Source organism: Aquila chrysaetos, chromosome 13, assembly GCF_900496995.4.
Source record: "Aquila chrysaetos chrysaetos chromosome 13, bAquChr1.4, whole genome shotgun sequence".
Taxonomy (NCBI): domain Eukaryota; kingdom Metazoa; phylum Chordata; class Aves; order Accipitriformes; family Accipitridae; genus Aquila; species Aquila chrysaetos.
In genome coordinates, this window is record NC_044016.1 from 32,130,303 (window position 1) to 32,147,776 (window position 17,474).

The 17,474-nt window shown below is 39.6% G+C and overlaps 1 protein-coding gene across 5 annotated transcripts in view; it reads right to left on the reverse strand.

Annotated features, from left to right (window-relative positions):
- Nucleotides 1-17,474, reverse strand: part of DISC1 (DISC1 scaffold protein) — a 238,696-nt gene that overhangs the window by 70,724 nt on the left and 150,498 nt on the right. For all 5 annotated transcript variants that reach the window (XR_003926345.2, XM_041128466.1, XM_030035565.2 and 2 more), the window contains exon 10: nt 8,917-8,977. Coding sequence is in view for 4 of the 5 variants with exons in the window: in XM_041128466.1 (XP_040984400.1) it covers nt 8,917-8,977 (61 nt within the window). In the remaining variant the exon portion in view is untranslated. The remainder of the gene's footprint in view (nt 1-8,916; nt 8,978-17,474) is intronic.

Below are 17,474 nucleotides of genomic sequence, written 5' to 3' on the forward strand. Positions count from 1 at the left end.
CTGACACAAGACGTGAGTTTGTCTATCAAAGGATCTCCACTAGCACATGGCACCAGATTACCCTGAAGATGGAAATGCACATTATGCTGCAGCGACATGACTACAAACTCTTATCTGCTGCACTTCCAGAGAGATTATTTCAGTTTCCACCCCCTGTGGGCATTAGCTACACTTCCCACATCCAGAAACAAAAGGAACAGCAAAGATTCTCACCTTTCCTCCAGACCCAGTTAATCTAGGCTAATCCATTTCCATGAAGCAATACCATCAAACTTCTTGTGAGATTATTTAAATTTACTAAGAGCTTCCAAGATACTATACTCTGTCAGGACATTGCAGACATTTTCAAATATATTGCAAGTGATCGTGAAGACAATAAAAACACTTAATGAGAGCCTGCACTGTGGTCACGCAGTCTAAGATATCTTGAAAAATAATCTGCTGTGTTTTAAAGGTGAGAATAGGTTTTCTGTGAATCAAGTGCTTTCTTATATTCCTACTATCCAACTTTCCCCCCCATGATATACAGAGAGGAGATACACAAAAAAAGGTGTGCTAAGGAATAAAGTTGGAAAAAAAAGAAAGAAGGTAAGAATAAAATTTAAGAAGTGGAAATGTGACAAGTGGAAAGGAGACAGAGAAGCCACAATAAAGACCAGGAGGAGAATCAGAAATAGCCTTTCCACAGCAAAGTAAGCGCTATGACATAAGTTGCTGTTCTCAGGCTGGAAAGGAGTATCAGCAAAACATGAGCCTTTAAGAAACAATAATCCTGTTTTCATGACAGTCTGTCATGTAGACTGAAGAATAAGGTAACTGCAACAAAGCAAATGTATTGTCCACAAGGAGAATTGATTCTCCAAAGTCAAGCCTTTGATTGTCCCCATGTGGGTTTGGTGACACTACAATGCTTTTTCAATGTTACCGAACCCAGACAAGTTTTTTGTTGGCAGTGGTGGTTGAAAGCTTTTTGGGAACCCCTCAGTATGGTAAAACTACACAATATGTTCAAAAGAGACTGTTTTACTCTCAAGAACAGCAAACCACAGTTGAGACAGAATGCCTTCAGATGTCACAGAAGCGTGCAAAAATTTCTTCCAGCTTTGTGAATCTGCTAAGTTATTTACCATATTCACTCTCAGTGGCATCAACTTCTAACCACATTCCCAATTTTTAGTATTTAAGGTAATGACACCAGGCCTAGTCCCGCAGCCCTTTGTTGCAAGGGCAGGCAACGCAAGTGATTACGCTGACATCCAAAGGCACTTTTTCAGGGAGATAAGGATTACTCATAAGCAACAGCTTCAAGTCACAGGCAAACACCACATTTTGGGAAACTACAGAATCATGTCATATTTAAAAAAAAAAAAAAAAGAAAATAAATATCCCATACAGATAGGAACAGAAGTCATAACCAGATCAGAAAGGGACCTACACATCCACAAGGACGCTCAGCCCTTTTGATGTGCTCTAAGACCATCTTAGACCAGCTTTAAGACCATCCCTTCGGTGCGCTGTGCTATTGAGAGCATTCATACCCAGCTCTGCTCCCAAAAACATTTCTGAAACAGTATGCTATAAAGGAGACCCAAGACACGTGGTATGTAAACTAACAGGAAAAATAATAGGGAAGAGTATAACTGTTTTAAGACTATTCATTTTCAAGTAAACTGGAATGTGATGTGCTGGCAATTAATCCTGACTTGTCCTATGGCATGGAACTCTCAGGAAATTGGAGGTCTCGTCTGAAGGAATGGAGCTCAGTGAAGACTACATATTCAAATGCATTGAAACCACTGCCTGCATGAGAAAACCACAAATTTCCGATGCAGGATGCACACATGCACTAGCAGCCTGAGCAACCAGGTTGCAGCCACATTTGTTCTGAACTAGTCAAGTGACATTTGATTGAATCCCTTAAGAAAAAAAAAAAAAAATCACAGATGTATGAAAACAGGTAAAACATGCCTTGGGCTCGACTTCTGCTTCTTCTGTAAATACAAGTTGTCCTGAACACGCACAATCCCCTTCACACTTCAGAGAACAAGGAGCTGCGCAGATGAGCACACCTTACATGAGGGGAAGACTCCACTACGCTTCCTGCACTATGCATCCATGAGTTGAAAAAAAGCCACCATTAACATGAAAACAACCATTGTTGAACAGAAAATGAACCAAGACAAATACCGAAAGAGAGCCAATTAAAGAAGAAAGGTTTTGCATACATTTGCAAAGCTACCAGGTGCTGTAACATTCAACAATGGCAAAGCACAATCATTGCAATATTATGTCTTACTAGCAGGCATATTTATTTGTTTCCCCATTCTTGCAGAATAACACAGAAAATAGCTCAATAAAACACTTTTGTGTAATTGTCACCAGTTATTCTTGAACAATATTATTCCCCCCAAATAATTTCATGATTCCTATCTGGGAATTAGAAAAAGCAACTAAAAAGCCCCAGTTTTGTGATGAATGGAAGTCACAGCATAATCTTTTGAGGCCTGGAGAACAGTACAATCACATTAAATTCCCTCAGCTCAAGAAATGTCATCTTTACATCGGCTGGTACAAAAAAAATTGTTTCCAGCCTGAGGCAGTTATGATAAGGGATTTAGAAGCCATCACCATGTGGGCCATGAGATATAAAGGAATGCATCACCGCATATAAAGTGTCTGCTGCTCACAATTTTGGAGCTAATGTTCTCACAGCTGTGTATGACTTAGACCAGCTGGGAAGAAGAAAGGGACTAAATGAGTCACTAGAAGGATCTAGTATTTTGTCTAACCTGCATTTAACACTCCTGCAGCAGAACTGTTAGTAAGCAAAATGAGATCAGATCATTATCCAGCAAGGGACAGGGCTGCGTGCTCTCTTGGAAGCGCAACAGAAAGCACATACTCTTGGGGGGAGGTAGGCAAAGATGGCATTTCAGTCCTATCCGTGCACTCCTAAGATAGCACCGGCAGCTGAAACAGCCCTCAGGGCAACTGAGGCGGGTCGCAGGTTACACAAAATTACCGCAGGCCATCTGGCACTTCCAAGCATGCCTGCGCTGCCGGGTGTAGGAGAGGGAAAAAGCTTTTGGAAAGCCTTGCTCAGCAGCGTTAGCACAGCAGTTCTCCTCTAGCAGACATCAGGCTTTCTACGCAATGACATACAGGACACTAACAGCCCGAGATGAAATCTCACCCTTGCAGAAGGTAAGGGTCTGTAGACGGCCGGAGATGGGCTTTGTCATTAAAATGCTTGATATTTTTGCAAGCTTGTACTTGTACGCTTGGATACCACCGGCTGCGCTTCAACAGCCCAGCATCAGACTTCAAACAGGGCTCTGGGTGGGTGCAGGAGGCTAAAAAGCTCCAGCTGGACACAGGGACCTCACCTCACTGCAGAAAATCATTACAGTCTTGAAAAACATTTAAATGCCTAATTGTTTAATTAGCGATGAAGGCAGCTCCTTCTGGGGTTTCTGCTGCCTCAGGGTTCAATTCTCCACGACAGGTCTGGCTCTCACATTCTGAGTGCGTGCAGAAAGATGAGCAATGGTCCCAAGATCTTTGGTTTCTCCTGATGTTTTATTTGCTCTCTGCCTCCTTCCCCCTCAAAGATGTATTCTCACTTGTGAGATGCTCCTTCATTGAATATCGTATCTATCATTAATTGCTCAGGCTATGGTTCCAGGCATAACTTTCATGTTAACATGCAATGCCACTCAGGAAATACTTGGGATGCCAAAAAACCCAGTTCTTAGGGCAAATGTCAAATCATTCACAGCATACAAAAAGGAAATCTTCAGATGACACACTCTTCTAACAATTCCGCCACATTTACTCCATCTGCTTAAGAGTGCAAACTTTCACAGATTATCAGTTTCTAATAAGTTTCACAGGGGCAATGTATTCCAAATACGTTTCTATGGATATCTAGCAGATGGACACTTGAAAAATGAAAGCATTGTTATTTCATCCTGAATCTCATGAAGCTGATTTGCACCATTAATTTAATCTTAGTTTTCTTTGGTATAAAGAAATTAAAAAAAAGAAAAAGTATAGAAAGAAAGTTGTGGGTTTTTGTTTTGGTTTTGTTTTGTTTTTTTTAAATAAAATGGCTTATTTCCTTCTACTACTGCAAGAATAGCACAGCAGTGTCTCCAAAGATAAGGCTGAGCTGAAAGAACCAAAGCCTTTTGCTGCATGTTTCAGTGATGTAACCGAATTCTTGTTTTTGCACAGCACTTTATAAGATAACTGTATTTACTGTGGAACATTTACTAGCTTCTGCAAGGGCAATGGTCTGAAAAATAATTTTTTATTTTTTCTAAATTTTACCTTGTTACACACATTTGTTTTCGTTTCTCCAGCTATCAAATACAGTTCTCACACAGATCAATCTTTCTATGCACACGCATTCTCACAACCCTTTGTGCAATGGAAGGGAAACAGACTGAAGCTAGGACAGAGATTTAATGAGATACAGGGCGCATGTAAAATGTGACAGACACCTAATTGGTCACATCACATGACTTTCACTGAGTTACGTAAGAGCTAGCAAATAACTCTGAAGATGATGAGTTTTCATGCAGAAATACATATCAAAGGCTTCTTACCCATTTAAAAGGCAGGTGATTTTTTTTGGTATCTTCAAAAACCAGTGAATATTTACAAATCCCAAGTCTAGACTTGAATTCCCACACCTAAGTACCTAAACAAACGTAACTTGGTACTCTCCATCTCCATTGATTGCAAAGGTGTTTATTGGTACCCCACACATTTTGCAAAATCTGTTCACTTTTAAGTATTGATTTAGGAGACAGCTTTTAAGCACAAAATCCCAACCCAAATCTTCTGCTCTTATGGCTTTATAGAGCACTCTTTCCTGGGCTCAATTCATGACCCTCAACCATTTACATGACTTAAGCTCACTTATGGCAGAACTTGGTGGTTCTTGAAGAGTTGGATTGGCGAAGCCTGCTTTAGTCATGGTAATGATATAAAGCCCCAGCAAAGCCTTCACTTGGAGTGGAAAGTAGTAAGATGAAGAAATACACTTTCTCTGGAAAAACAAGGGTCCCACAAGAAGATGCTCAGCTGACTTTCAATGACCTAGATCAGACAACTGGAGTAAACTTCTCCTGTACGATCCCTCTTAAATGGCTCAAGCGATGAGCTGAAGTTATCTAAGCAAAACTTCTTGCACTTCAGATATTCATACAGACAGATGTCTTCACTGAACACAGTTTCAGTATCCTAACTCTGACCACCTTTGCACATCTCCTGTTCACTAACAAAAGGTAAGCAATTTGCAAGGTCTACCATGGAAGCGATGGCAATGGTATTTACACTCTCAAAAGAGCAGCTAGTGATTTAATGTATGAACTGTAGGAGTGGCTCGATGTATATTGGTGACTGGAAAAGAGACAGCCTGGAGGATTATTAAACAAGCTATTTATTTATTCTTTTCTTGAAGGATACTGTCCTCAACAACTGTCAATCCGCTGCTCAGAATACCAGCTGTATTTTAAAAGGAAAAACCAATGTCAAGTAATCTGTATACTTAATGGGTGGTTAGCCCTCTTGGGGGTGAAATTATTACATACTGAACACATTTGCGTTTTTGTCAGTGCATATTTTCACTTTTTTTTCTGTAGGTGCAAGGCTATTAAAAAAGTACTTAGTTCTTAATCGAACAGATTAACATTCTATTAAGCTACTTGAGAACAGATGCATTCTGTAGGCTGCAGTCAAAAGTACTGCATTTGTTTAAAATAACAAACAGAAAGACACTCCAGTGAATAAGTGAGGGTCCCCCCCCCAAAAAAAGGAACAAAAACAAACAAACAAAAAAATACTAGAGGAATATATTCCAAACATTTCTTAAGAAAATAAAGAAAAGAGAAAAGGAGAGGGGAATTTTTTTTTTAATTGATAAAATTGATACTTGTTTAACTTTAATCTTCATTAAAGCTGTTTTGGTCTGAGTTTTCATTAATTCTCTTCTATTATAGAAGTGGTCAAAAATTACATTTCTAATAGTTCTACCTTATTTTGAAGCTATATCTTAAATTGAAGGGCGTTGAATCTAGGCTGTTTCTATTTGAAACATTACCAAGCAAAATGATATGTTTCATCTGGAGAAAAACTTTAGAAGCTTATTTGAATTCATGCTGCACAGACTTGATCCTCTATTGGTTTCAAAGGCATCCAAAAAAGTGCACCCATGAGCCAAATGCAAATTTTACCTCTGTCTACAATGCAAACTTAAAACAGTCTTTAAACTTTCCTTAGAGAGCCTTTCTTTAGGTTATGATATATCAGGTGTAATGTGAGCATCTATATGAAGACCCAAAAAAAGAGAAACAGTCTCTCAAGTTATTTTTTTTTTTTTTCTTCCCTCTGAAGGAAAAGTCTCTTGGGCTCTTGCTTACTTTTTTAATTACTCAAGCTGTAAAGCAGGTGGAGTTAATTACTTGAAGACTAAAGAACCTTTAAAAAACAAGTATCTATAACCACTTTATTAGCATACGTACAAAAGAATTTTGAAGATGTAGTATCTTAAGGACTTCTTTCTGGTAAAACCATTAGAGATTTTCTCTTCCCACCAATATTAAAAGAAATTCTTGGACCTTAATTACTTGGAATAAGCTATTTTTAGAATAATACCATTTGTACATATTGCAAAACTGTTACTGTTTCAGGACTGAATCTTTGCCATCTGGGGGCTTGGCCAGCACTGTGGGGGAGGAGGTTTTTGTTGGGTTTATTTGGTGAGTTTTAGGGGGTTTTGTTGTTGTCGGAGTATTCGGCGGGGGGGGGGGGGGGAATTGGTTGGTTGGTTGGTTTTGGGAGTTTGTTTGTTGGTGGGGGTTGTTTGGGGTTTTTTGCTTGTTTTAATTCTTAAGGGCAGGAAGGGAAATTCTAGAAGCTTGGCAACACCGCCACAGTCTGTGAGAGACAGAGAGGCTGATGGCAAGCTCTGAAGTGCATGTTAAATGCACCAGTACGGCTGCAGTGATATTACTTGAACTTCATGAATTTGTGTCCTCAGCATAGGCTGGGAAGAACACTTACCTCAACAGCAAAACTTTGAAGCTTGTAGCCTGGTTGCAATAGAGAAGCCAGACTGAAACAGGCCCAGATCTATGTGGTACTGAGGAAGGCAATCCTTGCATACAAAAGCAACAAATTATATTATAATATTCGATAACTCGTAAATTTGCTAAGGGAAATTTGAAATGGTCAACTACTATTCATAAAAAAATGCTTCTAAAATATAAAGCAGTGCCAAAAAGAGGGTTTAACTTCTAATCCCTCCCCTGGAATGATACTCCCCACAGAATCAGGATGAATACCAGCAGTTCAGCATAGAAATTTCTCCCACAAATAGAAGGAAGAGGGGAAAAAAGCACGCTGCAAGCTCATTAACAACACATATCAAGACACATAAAAATGTGTTGCAATTTAAGATACTGATGCAGAAAAGTCCAGGGAGACAACCCAAAAATTATACAAAAAGGCATAAATAAATTAAAACAAGCCACAACTGCAAATTCTATCTGATAAATTCTCAGAAGGAGAAAAAAAGTCTATACAGTTTTTCGAATTATTTAATTGTTAAAGACAAATTTACTTCTTTCTGGGAGCCTGATATGTGAGTTAAATCCATACAGCCTAGAAGCATCAATACATGTTGTTATACTTTATATTTTATTTTTAATAAAGAGTATGGTTTTCAAAAAGACAACCCACAGAAAGTTCTTAAGACTTGTCTTACACTTAGAGATTGGAGTATATGTAGTATAAATGTTATTAAGGGCGGGGTTAGGCAGGACACAGACACACAGCTTGATCTTTGAGGCCTGTTTCCATCATTTTTCACTCGGCTCTCGAAATTATTTTTAAATTTAAGAGTTATGCAAAATAAATGCTTCTGTATTCAAAAGTATGAGTGAGCAAATCTAAAGATCTAGAACCTTCTCCTTATCAATACAGCAAAAAATAACGGCAACAAGTTCATTAATTATACCTGCTCAATAATAGAAAAGGAAGTGGCGCTAATTTGGTGGGTTGCATTTTATTAAGACACAAACTCCAGTTACTTCCTATGAAATCTTTTTCCAGTACACATATACTTGTTCAAGGTAAAGTCCACTATAATCGAAGATTCCAATACAACAACGGAGCAACATTTACTAACCATATTTCAAGGAACAGCCTAAAACTTGAGGGTGATCTAGAGCCCCCTTCACAGAGCAAGAGAAGGAAATATAATGCTAGCATTTGGTTAAAAAAAGAAAAAAAAGGACACAAAAATAAGTATATTCTGCATTAGGATTCAGTTCTTAAAATATCTCCATTGTTGTCTCGGTTTCTATTTGCTTTCCACAAAGCCCCAAAATGGCATTCTTTTAAAACTGTTATATAAACAGTCATTACTTGTTAAAGATGCCTAGAATTCTGGTAAGGGATCCCCTGGCTCTGCTCAGCGTTGGGTTTTGCATAGGAACAGAGGGGTGATTTTCAACCAGCTGTCACATCCCCAATACTTCAGGGCTTCTAGGTGTTCAAGAGCTCACACCACCACAGGCGGAGCGGGAGCAACGCACACACCAAGCGCACGTGTGCTCCCTTTTCTCTGACCATACCACCACTGCTCCACCAGAGCAGTCCTATACCCTAGAGAATGTACCAATTCTTTCTTTTACCTGCATCCATTGGCAGGCTGGTGGCAAAGCTGCTGAAAATAGCCGTGAACAGAAGTCTTAACAGTAACACTTAAGGGATTTCCAACTCTGAACTATTTTTTATATTATTCTAATGCAAGTTCCAAAACATTCCCTAACACTTTTGTGCACGTCAATCCTTCATTAACAAGCATTTTTAAGCTTTCAAAGGTTTCCATGATATCATCCTTACCTATGTAGTTTATCCTCCAGCATCTCCATGTACTTTTCAGCATTTTCTTTTACACTGGTCACTGCAAAATAAAATTCAAAGTTAGGTAATGGTGTAACTGTACAGTTTTGTATTATTTTTTTTAAAACTCATCTCTTACCTACAGATTTTGCATCTATCGGGTAGAAACAAGAATTCCATTAATCTTTTCCACATTCACATTACAGTGTGGGTGTCTTCTCCCTTTTCTTCTTGAAAGTCTATTGTATCTGTATTACATTAATATGTCTAGTAATTAATGCATTAACCTCTTGCTTGTGCCAGAAAAATGGTGAGAGTAACAAAGGCACAGTTTGTAGGTTTCCTCTTGACAAAAACAAACAAAAAAACCAACAAAACCCAAAAACCCCCACAAAACCCCCAACCAAAACAAAACGCAAAACACAACAAAAAAAAAAACACAGAAAAAAAAAAAAAAAAAAAAGAAAACCCACACAGCTAGGTCCTCCCCTTTATCTTCAGGAGAAGCAAGCAAGCCTAACTAAATCAGTCCACACATAAGAGTCTTTTAAAACATTATGAATCTTGTATCAAATATCTTCTGATAGAACTGAAACACCACAAACCAAAAAGAATCACCACTCAAGATTGTTATGAGATTTGGGTTTGGGGGTTTTTTTGGTAGTTTGATGTTTTGGGGTTTTTTGTTTGTTTTTAAACTTGGGACCTAGATATTGCCTGCATATGAGTCCCCACAACTTGTTCACTCAGAAGAAACTCCAATAAACTACTTACCATAACACACAATAATAAAGCAATTATTTTGGATGACCCCTGGTACTCCATCATGAGTATGAATGGGGGAAAAGGTAAATTCCCTCCAGGAAAATGAAGGCTTTTAGACAATAATATTTTTCACATTATGAGAACTCTTTTTTTCCCCTCCCTAACAGCTGCATGCCAACACCAAGTCTAGTAGGACTGTAAATCAGTTGGTCATTTTTAAACTCTTAACTCATTGAACATCAATTAAATATATATTTTATAGGAAGATGCATTCTACAGAGCATCACTGTTTTTATGGGCAAAGCTTTACTACGTGGATCAGGTACCCTGTGAATTTACCCATCCACCTTCCCCTATCTGCCCTACAATACAATGCCTCCAAGCACAGCTTACACATATCAAGTGCTTCACATATTTCTCACCTTCCCCTGTTATTTTTTGTATTCTTTTTTCTTCACAAAGTAGAATGTAACACGCTAAAGCCTAATCTGAAAACTCAGTGTTAACCAAATCAGCTGAAGTTGTGTTCACACACACATACACACACACAGGAGTTCACCAACTGAAACCACTTAGGTAACACCATTAGCAGCAAGCATCAGGGTCAATGTAACATCGACTGTCTGCTGAAGGTGGTGTTCACCTGGTCATACAGCAGTCACGCATCACTGAAGCAGTCTGCATCCCAATAGCAAATATAGGACGCATTTTGCAAAGTTGATGTACTTCTGGGGGTTTTTTTTAATTTTTATTTTATAAGAATGTTTATCGGATTAGCAAAAAAACCCCCCAAAACCAAGAAAAAAAACCACCCACCAAAAAAAAAGTCAAATCCAAACCAAAAAAAACCCCAAACCCACCACAACCCTGGTACTCTGGAAAGCACCACAAATTTGTTCATAACATCTTTAATCCAGTCTCACTGTAAGAACAGGTTCCGCAACACAACATCTTGAGCCAGCAGGATTCTGGAAGATTATATTGTACATAGACAACTGCATTTGTTTGTACATTCACTGACCCATCTCGCCATTAGAAGAGTGCTGGTGAATGTTATGCAAAAGGTTATATAAGGATTTTTGCAATGGTACTGGAGATTAAATAAGTTTCCTTAGCTTGTAGCAGTTTTATAGCAACTACAGGGCTTAGGAGAAGTTCCCGGTTTCCTTACCATGCTTTTATTCCTACACTTCCTGCGGAACTGCGGAGAGCCTGCAAGACTGCAAGTCTTCCTTTAATGACACACTACAGCTTTATATAAACTACCACCACTTTTTCCAAACTCCCTATCCGTCAATTCCCAATGCACTGACCTGAGGTTCAGCACACACTTTGATAGCAGACAGTTTAAAGGTGTATGGCTGCCGTACTTCCCCTTCTCTTGCCATTGTCGTAACATCCTTCAACGTGAGCTGTTACAACTCAGGGGGGCTTATTCTTTTGGATAATGAAGTCAGCAGATATTATTAATTTTTGGAGAGGGATGAGAAGAGGTGGAGAATCTGTTTCACACTCACTTTGTTTCTAACCGATATAGTGACTTCTTATGTTACATGAAAGATAAACCTTGCTTTCAATTTCTCCTGCTGTGCTTGTCACTTTTTAATTGGGTATGATCTGATAGAGTAATTCGCACTTTCACAGTTCAGTCCTGCCCCTACATGCAATTTTACAATGCCCTTGAAGCACACAGCTTAATATATCAGCATTATTCAATGACAAAACGTAATGGACAAGAATACACCACTAGTCAAAAGTAGGTCAGTAAAAAGCTAACACTCATTTGGAAATCACCTCACATCACTAAACCCTACTCTCTCCTGTCAAATGTTTTAACTACATTAAAAGAAATGCAAACTTTGCTGCTGAAAAAGAAAGCTCCCCAGACTAGCTTTGTCTCCTTGCCTTCTTCTGCATGTAATTGGAAGAGCTGTGACCTGCAGATTTTGCTGGAAGGAAAACACCGCTTAGAAATCCGACGGAGGTTACTTCCCTCCTAACAAACTGCAAGCAGCACTGCAACAAACACAGAAATACTTTCAGCCTTTTAGATCACCCATTTGAAATAGAAGACAAGCAACAAATTAGCAGATTTTTTGTTCTAATTTAATGAACCTATTCACCATCACTTCAAAGAAAAAAAATGCAAACAGGAAGCTGTGCGTGCCTTCAATCTAGCTAAGAAAGTACCAGATGACAGAGGAAAAAAAAGTAATAGTAATTTATGAGATTCTTTTTTGCATAAACATGCCGAATGGTTTATTTTTACATTTAAGTGAATGGGATTGCTTTTTTCATCAGTTCTCTGGGGATTTACATGCTTAGCTCATATTGGCCTTGAGGGGAGTTATTAAAATAAAGAAGTATAAATACTCACAGAAGATCAGACACCAGGGTATTTGCTAAGATTAAAAATAGACTTTTCTTGTGAAGCCTTAATTGAAGAAAAGTGATTCAGCATTTCTTTCGCTTATTTTATCATACATTTTTCTTCCTCCCTACAGCAGCAGACAAAGTCCAGTCTTGGAATCAGTCCTGGTGAGATGGAGCTGAGGGGCAGCGGTGAGCTCCTGTAGTGGCCTTTTAGTCATTACAGAGCGCAGATCTGCCATTTTAGAAGCTGCATAAATATCTCCCAATAATTAACGTACATAGTGTTCTTTTAAAATAACATCACGTCTTGTTTCTCATCTGAAAGCAGCCCCACTGGGGTAATGCTATTCCTATTACTTACAAATATTATTTGAGCCTGCACATGCAGGCATATCATCATTTTTATCCTTCAGTCTTGGTCCCCACAAATTGAGCTTACAGAGACCTACTGACCATGACATACACTTTGGATTCTATGATCAATATTTTCAAAAATTTTCTAAAACTGAGTATCTGACTGGAGACACCTTGAACCCGGTGTCCATATGTAAGCTCCAGATGCAGATGCTTGGCACCTCAGAAGAATAAGTCTTTAAAATTTAATTAGGTGCCTCAAAAAATTGGTAGCCAATATCACAGCACTTTTTAAGTGCTAGCCTACAGGTCTGTAGCTCTCTACCAGACAACTGATCCACACCTTGAGTCTCAGAAATACAAAGTCCAAAGTTAATTTTTTGCCTTCCATTCTAAAAGGCATTATTTCTTTGTTTTTCCTGGGTTGGGTTTGGTTGGGGTTTTTTTTGGGGGGGGGGCAGTGTGCAGGGAGAGTGGGGGTGAATAGTGACACACATTTTTACACCAAATTAAAGGTTGGAACAGACACAATGGCTGCTAGCAGATCTAGACCCAGCATGAAAAGAACTGCCAGACATCACCTGCCTGCACGACAAACCTGAAGCCTACACAATTAGCCTTTCCAATCCACAAGCATTACATTCCTTCTCAAATACTTTATTCGTCAGGTAGAGCAAAACTCCCACTAGCTTCAATGAGATTTTTGCCCGACTTAAGGATCTAGGATGAGATTTGGCTCTTAAAGATATAAAAATAGAAGTGACTGCATGGACATGCATTGATCCTCCTGGGGTAAACTCTGCGGGCAGAATTCAGTGTGAACAAGGTTGACAGGTTGCTTGTCTTGTCACTATTCTACTTTTTAAATGTAGAAATTATTATTAATGCAATGAGAAAAGCAAAAGCAGAACATGATTAGTTGAAAATATCTGATTTTTTCTGTCGTGGAAGATGCGCTGCATTAATGTGTGAAGCTGGGGTCTGAAAAAAATGCAGAATGGCTTCAATATATTTAAAGGTTAACTTGAAAAGCCAGTCAAACTTCAGAGATGACATCGCAGCTGCTCAGCTACATGTCAGGATGATGTATCAAGCCCCAGTAACAAGATATTGAATCACAGAATGGTAAAGAATTTTGCATCTTGCAGACAGACAGGGCAAAATCCCGAAGAACAAGCTCTGCGTAAAGAACAACAGCCTCTCTCCAGTGCATTATTCCCAGTGAACTCAAGTAGAAAGAACAGAAAAGGCCAGCATTAAAGAGAGGAAAACAGGTGCCTTGATGAAAACATGCAAATACTCCAAAAAAGCTAAGATTCTGGGTTAAGTCAATCAACCAAATTCTATGCTGGTTCACTGACTGTCTTCCAGTAACCAAGTAAATACTGAGATACGTAGTTACTACTACCTGTTTCTTCCAGCAGTTGCAGTTTGTTCTACGGAATGTGCTAATCCTCTAAATATCATTGCACAACAGCACAAAATTAGCCTGAGGAAATTACTGCCACCAGCAATAAGGTGGCCAAACTTTAGGAGAGGTCTAAATGGATTGGCTATTCCGTGACTAGGAAGACTACATAAAGGTGAACTGGCAAGACAAAAATTGGTACCGAACATCTATGAAACAAAAGCCACACATTGAAAGACATAACCCAATCTTACTCGATGGAGTTGAAGATACTATCTCTGCCTGATTAGAGATGATTCCACAACTCAGCCACAAGGTTTTTTCCTCCTTCTGAAAACAGCTGGCCTGGAGAATAGGATAGTGTCCCACCACACAAACGAAAGCTGTGCTCTGCGGTGACACGCCACCAACGGGTAGTTCAAGCACAGCAGTTCTGCTGGGACCGAGTTGTGTGAATGCAGCAGGGCTGCACTATGCAGGGCTGCTGGACAGCCTCAATCCCTCTTGATGGAAGAGAATCTGCAGCGACTGCTGGGTGATTTGGTAATGTTGATCTTATAATCCCATCCCACAAGAAGACAGGGGCCTTTTGGGGGTCTATTGTCAAAAGCCATTCCACTGCTTTCACAGGTCTCAGATGGATACAGTATGTTGCATCTTGTCCACATGAAGATTTCCACCATCAGCTTCCATTGCGTCTCCAGCACTAGATGGTCAACTGCTTTGATACTGTAGGGCAACCCTTCTGATATATAGAAACAAACAATTAAAGGTTCTAGCTTGAGCACCACCACCTTAAAATACTTTGCTCACTCTTACATTTAAAATCTTATCGTATACTGCCACTTCATACCCTCAACCTTTGTAAAAATATGGGAAGCAATAAACATATATGAAGAGCAATAAAGAAATACAAAATTGGCAGAACATAGGACAGCATAGCATTTTCCCACTTATGCTGCACAGAAACAGGAAAAGAGAAAAAGTACAGAGCGAACAACTCATCTTCCTCAGGAAGTTCCCTTTGGGGTTGTTGATGCAGAAGGTCTACTGTTAACTTTCTCTCAAACCTGTGGGTACATCCTGAACAGGAGGAAGCATACAGACTAACCTCTAGACATGCTGGGAGTGGGTTGGGTACCGCAACACCCAAGACAACCAGCTTCCTCTCCTTACGAGACCCAGAAAGGCCAAGTACCAGCTCATTTGGCGAGATGGCAGCGTTTTACACATAGCAGAAGCAGGCAAAGAACATGCTCCATCTGCTTGTGTGTCTGCCTACAAGGCTCTCAACATATTTACAGCTGGCTTAATTTGTAGGCCTTGATACAACAATGAATTTGAGCCTGCAATGAGTCAAGTGAGACCTTGCCTTTGATGTAAAAAATTACAGCTAAACATATATAGTATACAGAAAATAGCTATTTTAACAGAGAAGCCACATCCTGCCCTCAAGTTAGATGTCAGGGCAGATACAAGGTATAGAAAATCTCAGCATGAACAGAAGTTTGACAAAGAAATAAAAACCAGAAAACTGGATCTTATAAAGAGAAATTCTAGGAGGTGCCAGCAGCTCTGCCTATAACAACTTACAATTCTGTCTCTCTGGGTATGGCATAAAAGCTTTGCAGAGCAGAAAGGGAGGCAAGGAGGGGGGAACCACCCTGCATAAAAAGGTACATTTGAAAACCAGACATTCCCAGAATTCATCTCCTGAACCTTCTTCATTGTATGTGGTACTTTTCATCCAAAGAGACAGGTGACCCTTCAAGTTCTGTGATGATTAAATTGCCTAAATTGAAGAGAATTACCATACTTTCACAGGGTTTCTAAGCTTCTTTCAGATTTCTGTAAAATCTGGCAAGCCTGACACACAGTGGTTCCTCCCGTTCTACATGCGGGAGACAGCAGGGGGAAGGAGGCAAATTACTTTCTGAATACTTTCAGTAAATACTCTACCTTTTAAAAAAATCAGCTAAAAATTTACAAATTGTTTTATTATGCAGTATCAAAGCAAGGGTACTGCTTCTAAATTAAAGGGGCGGTAGGCAAAATGTTGGCCCAGCAGTGACCAGAGCACTGAAGTTGCATGACAACAGACCTGCCTTGATACCTTAAGAGGCTATATAAAGCGTAGGGAGGGTTATAAAGTGATTAGTGCAAGACCACCCACCTGTCCAGCCACAGGTCGGGGAACAGCCTCCAGGCCTTCCAACTTAAACTTCTCTCCTGCACGTACCAACTCTGTACCAACTCTATTCTAACCACAGACCAGGTGCAGACCCCCTATCACAGGCTTTGGTTACTTTTCCACAAAGAATTCAAAAGCTACAAATGTTTGGGGTGCACCAAATGGAGCTTTAAATTAGCTGCAGACCTGGAGAAAACCATTCCTACCTCTTCACACGCTCGGTACTGGATGGCAACATTCTCACTGCAAGGAAATCTGAATTTAAACTCTCTCCGCTTTACACTGCTGAGATAAATAAGCCAACTTCCCCCAGAAAGATTTTCTTCATTACAGACAGGTTTTACTTTATTTAAAATGAGTTATGATGTGGAACCACGCACAATTTTTTAGCTCCAGAGTGACTGCCTAGCACCACTTCTGGAGAGGTGCTGGAGATCCGCACCGAGAACATCCTCCAGGGATGGAGGCTCCTGAATTCTCCTACAGGCAAGGCACAGGCTGAGTTTTACTCTCCCATCCCATCACATGGATGGGACCCTCCTGCTTTGCTAGCTTCTCTGCAGCCACCCAAGTCACTGTTTATGTAGAACATTGCACAATAATTTATCAATGTACCTTAGCATTGAAAGCATCATATCCTTTCCAAAAACCATGAGGAAAGTTTCCTTTCACTTTCCATTCCTATTTCCCTTCCATTGTTCACTGAGCAACTGGGGAGAAATGAAGGGGAAGGTGGAGGGAGAGAGAGCGAGCAAGCTGCTTACATTTTCTTCACATTTCCTCTTACCTGGTTTTCTCCTCTGCCTGTTCACAACCTATTACTTCAATCCTCTGTTGACCATCTGTTCAGCACCCCCACCCTCCAAAAAAAAAATTTTCTTTTTTCTCATTTCTCCCCTCAAAGCAAAGCCTGAACATCAAGGAGAGCCATGTGTCCAGCTTGCCTTCTGTGGATTGTCAGCAGTCACAAGAGATCATCTGGAAACCATTACACAAACTAACAAGGCAACCAGACTCGACATGTGCATAGGCACCAAAAGAGTTCAAACTTGTTATTCGAATTGCCACAAGTTTTTCCTGAAGTAAGATTTATTTTAACACTGTTAGATAAAACAAAAAGACTCAGAATGAGCCATTTATATAGCTATCCAAGCCAAACAACAGAGAACAATCAGGCTTTATATAGGGGCTAAGCTCCTTGACAATAACTGACAACACCTAATGCCTATATTATGAAAAGGAGGAACAGTTCAAAATTTTTTTTGTCTGAGCAGACAAACTCTAAGACAAGTGAAATCGCATTTCAGTTTTTGGCTTAACAAGATACCTTATGGCTAACAGGGATGATCCACAGACCATCAGACATATGTCACAGCCGTTCAGCAACATCAAGGCTTCTAAAATATACAGTAGCTGGTTTAAGTTCTCCCACATGGGCTGTTCTGCTGAACTTTCAATTACTCAGTA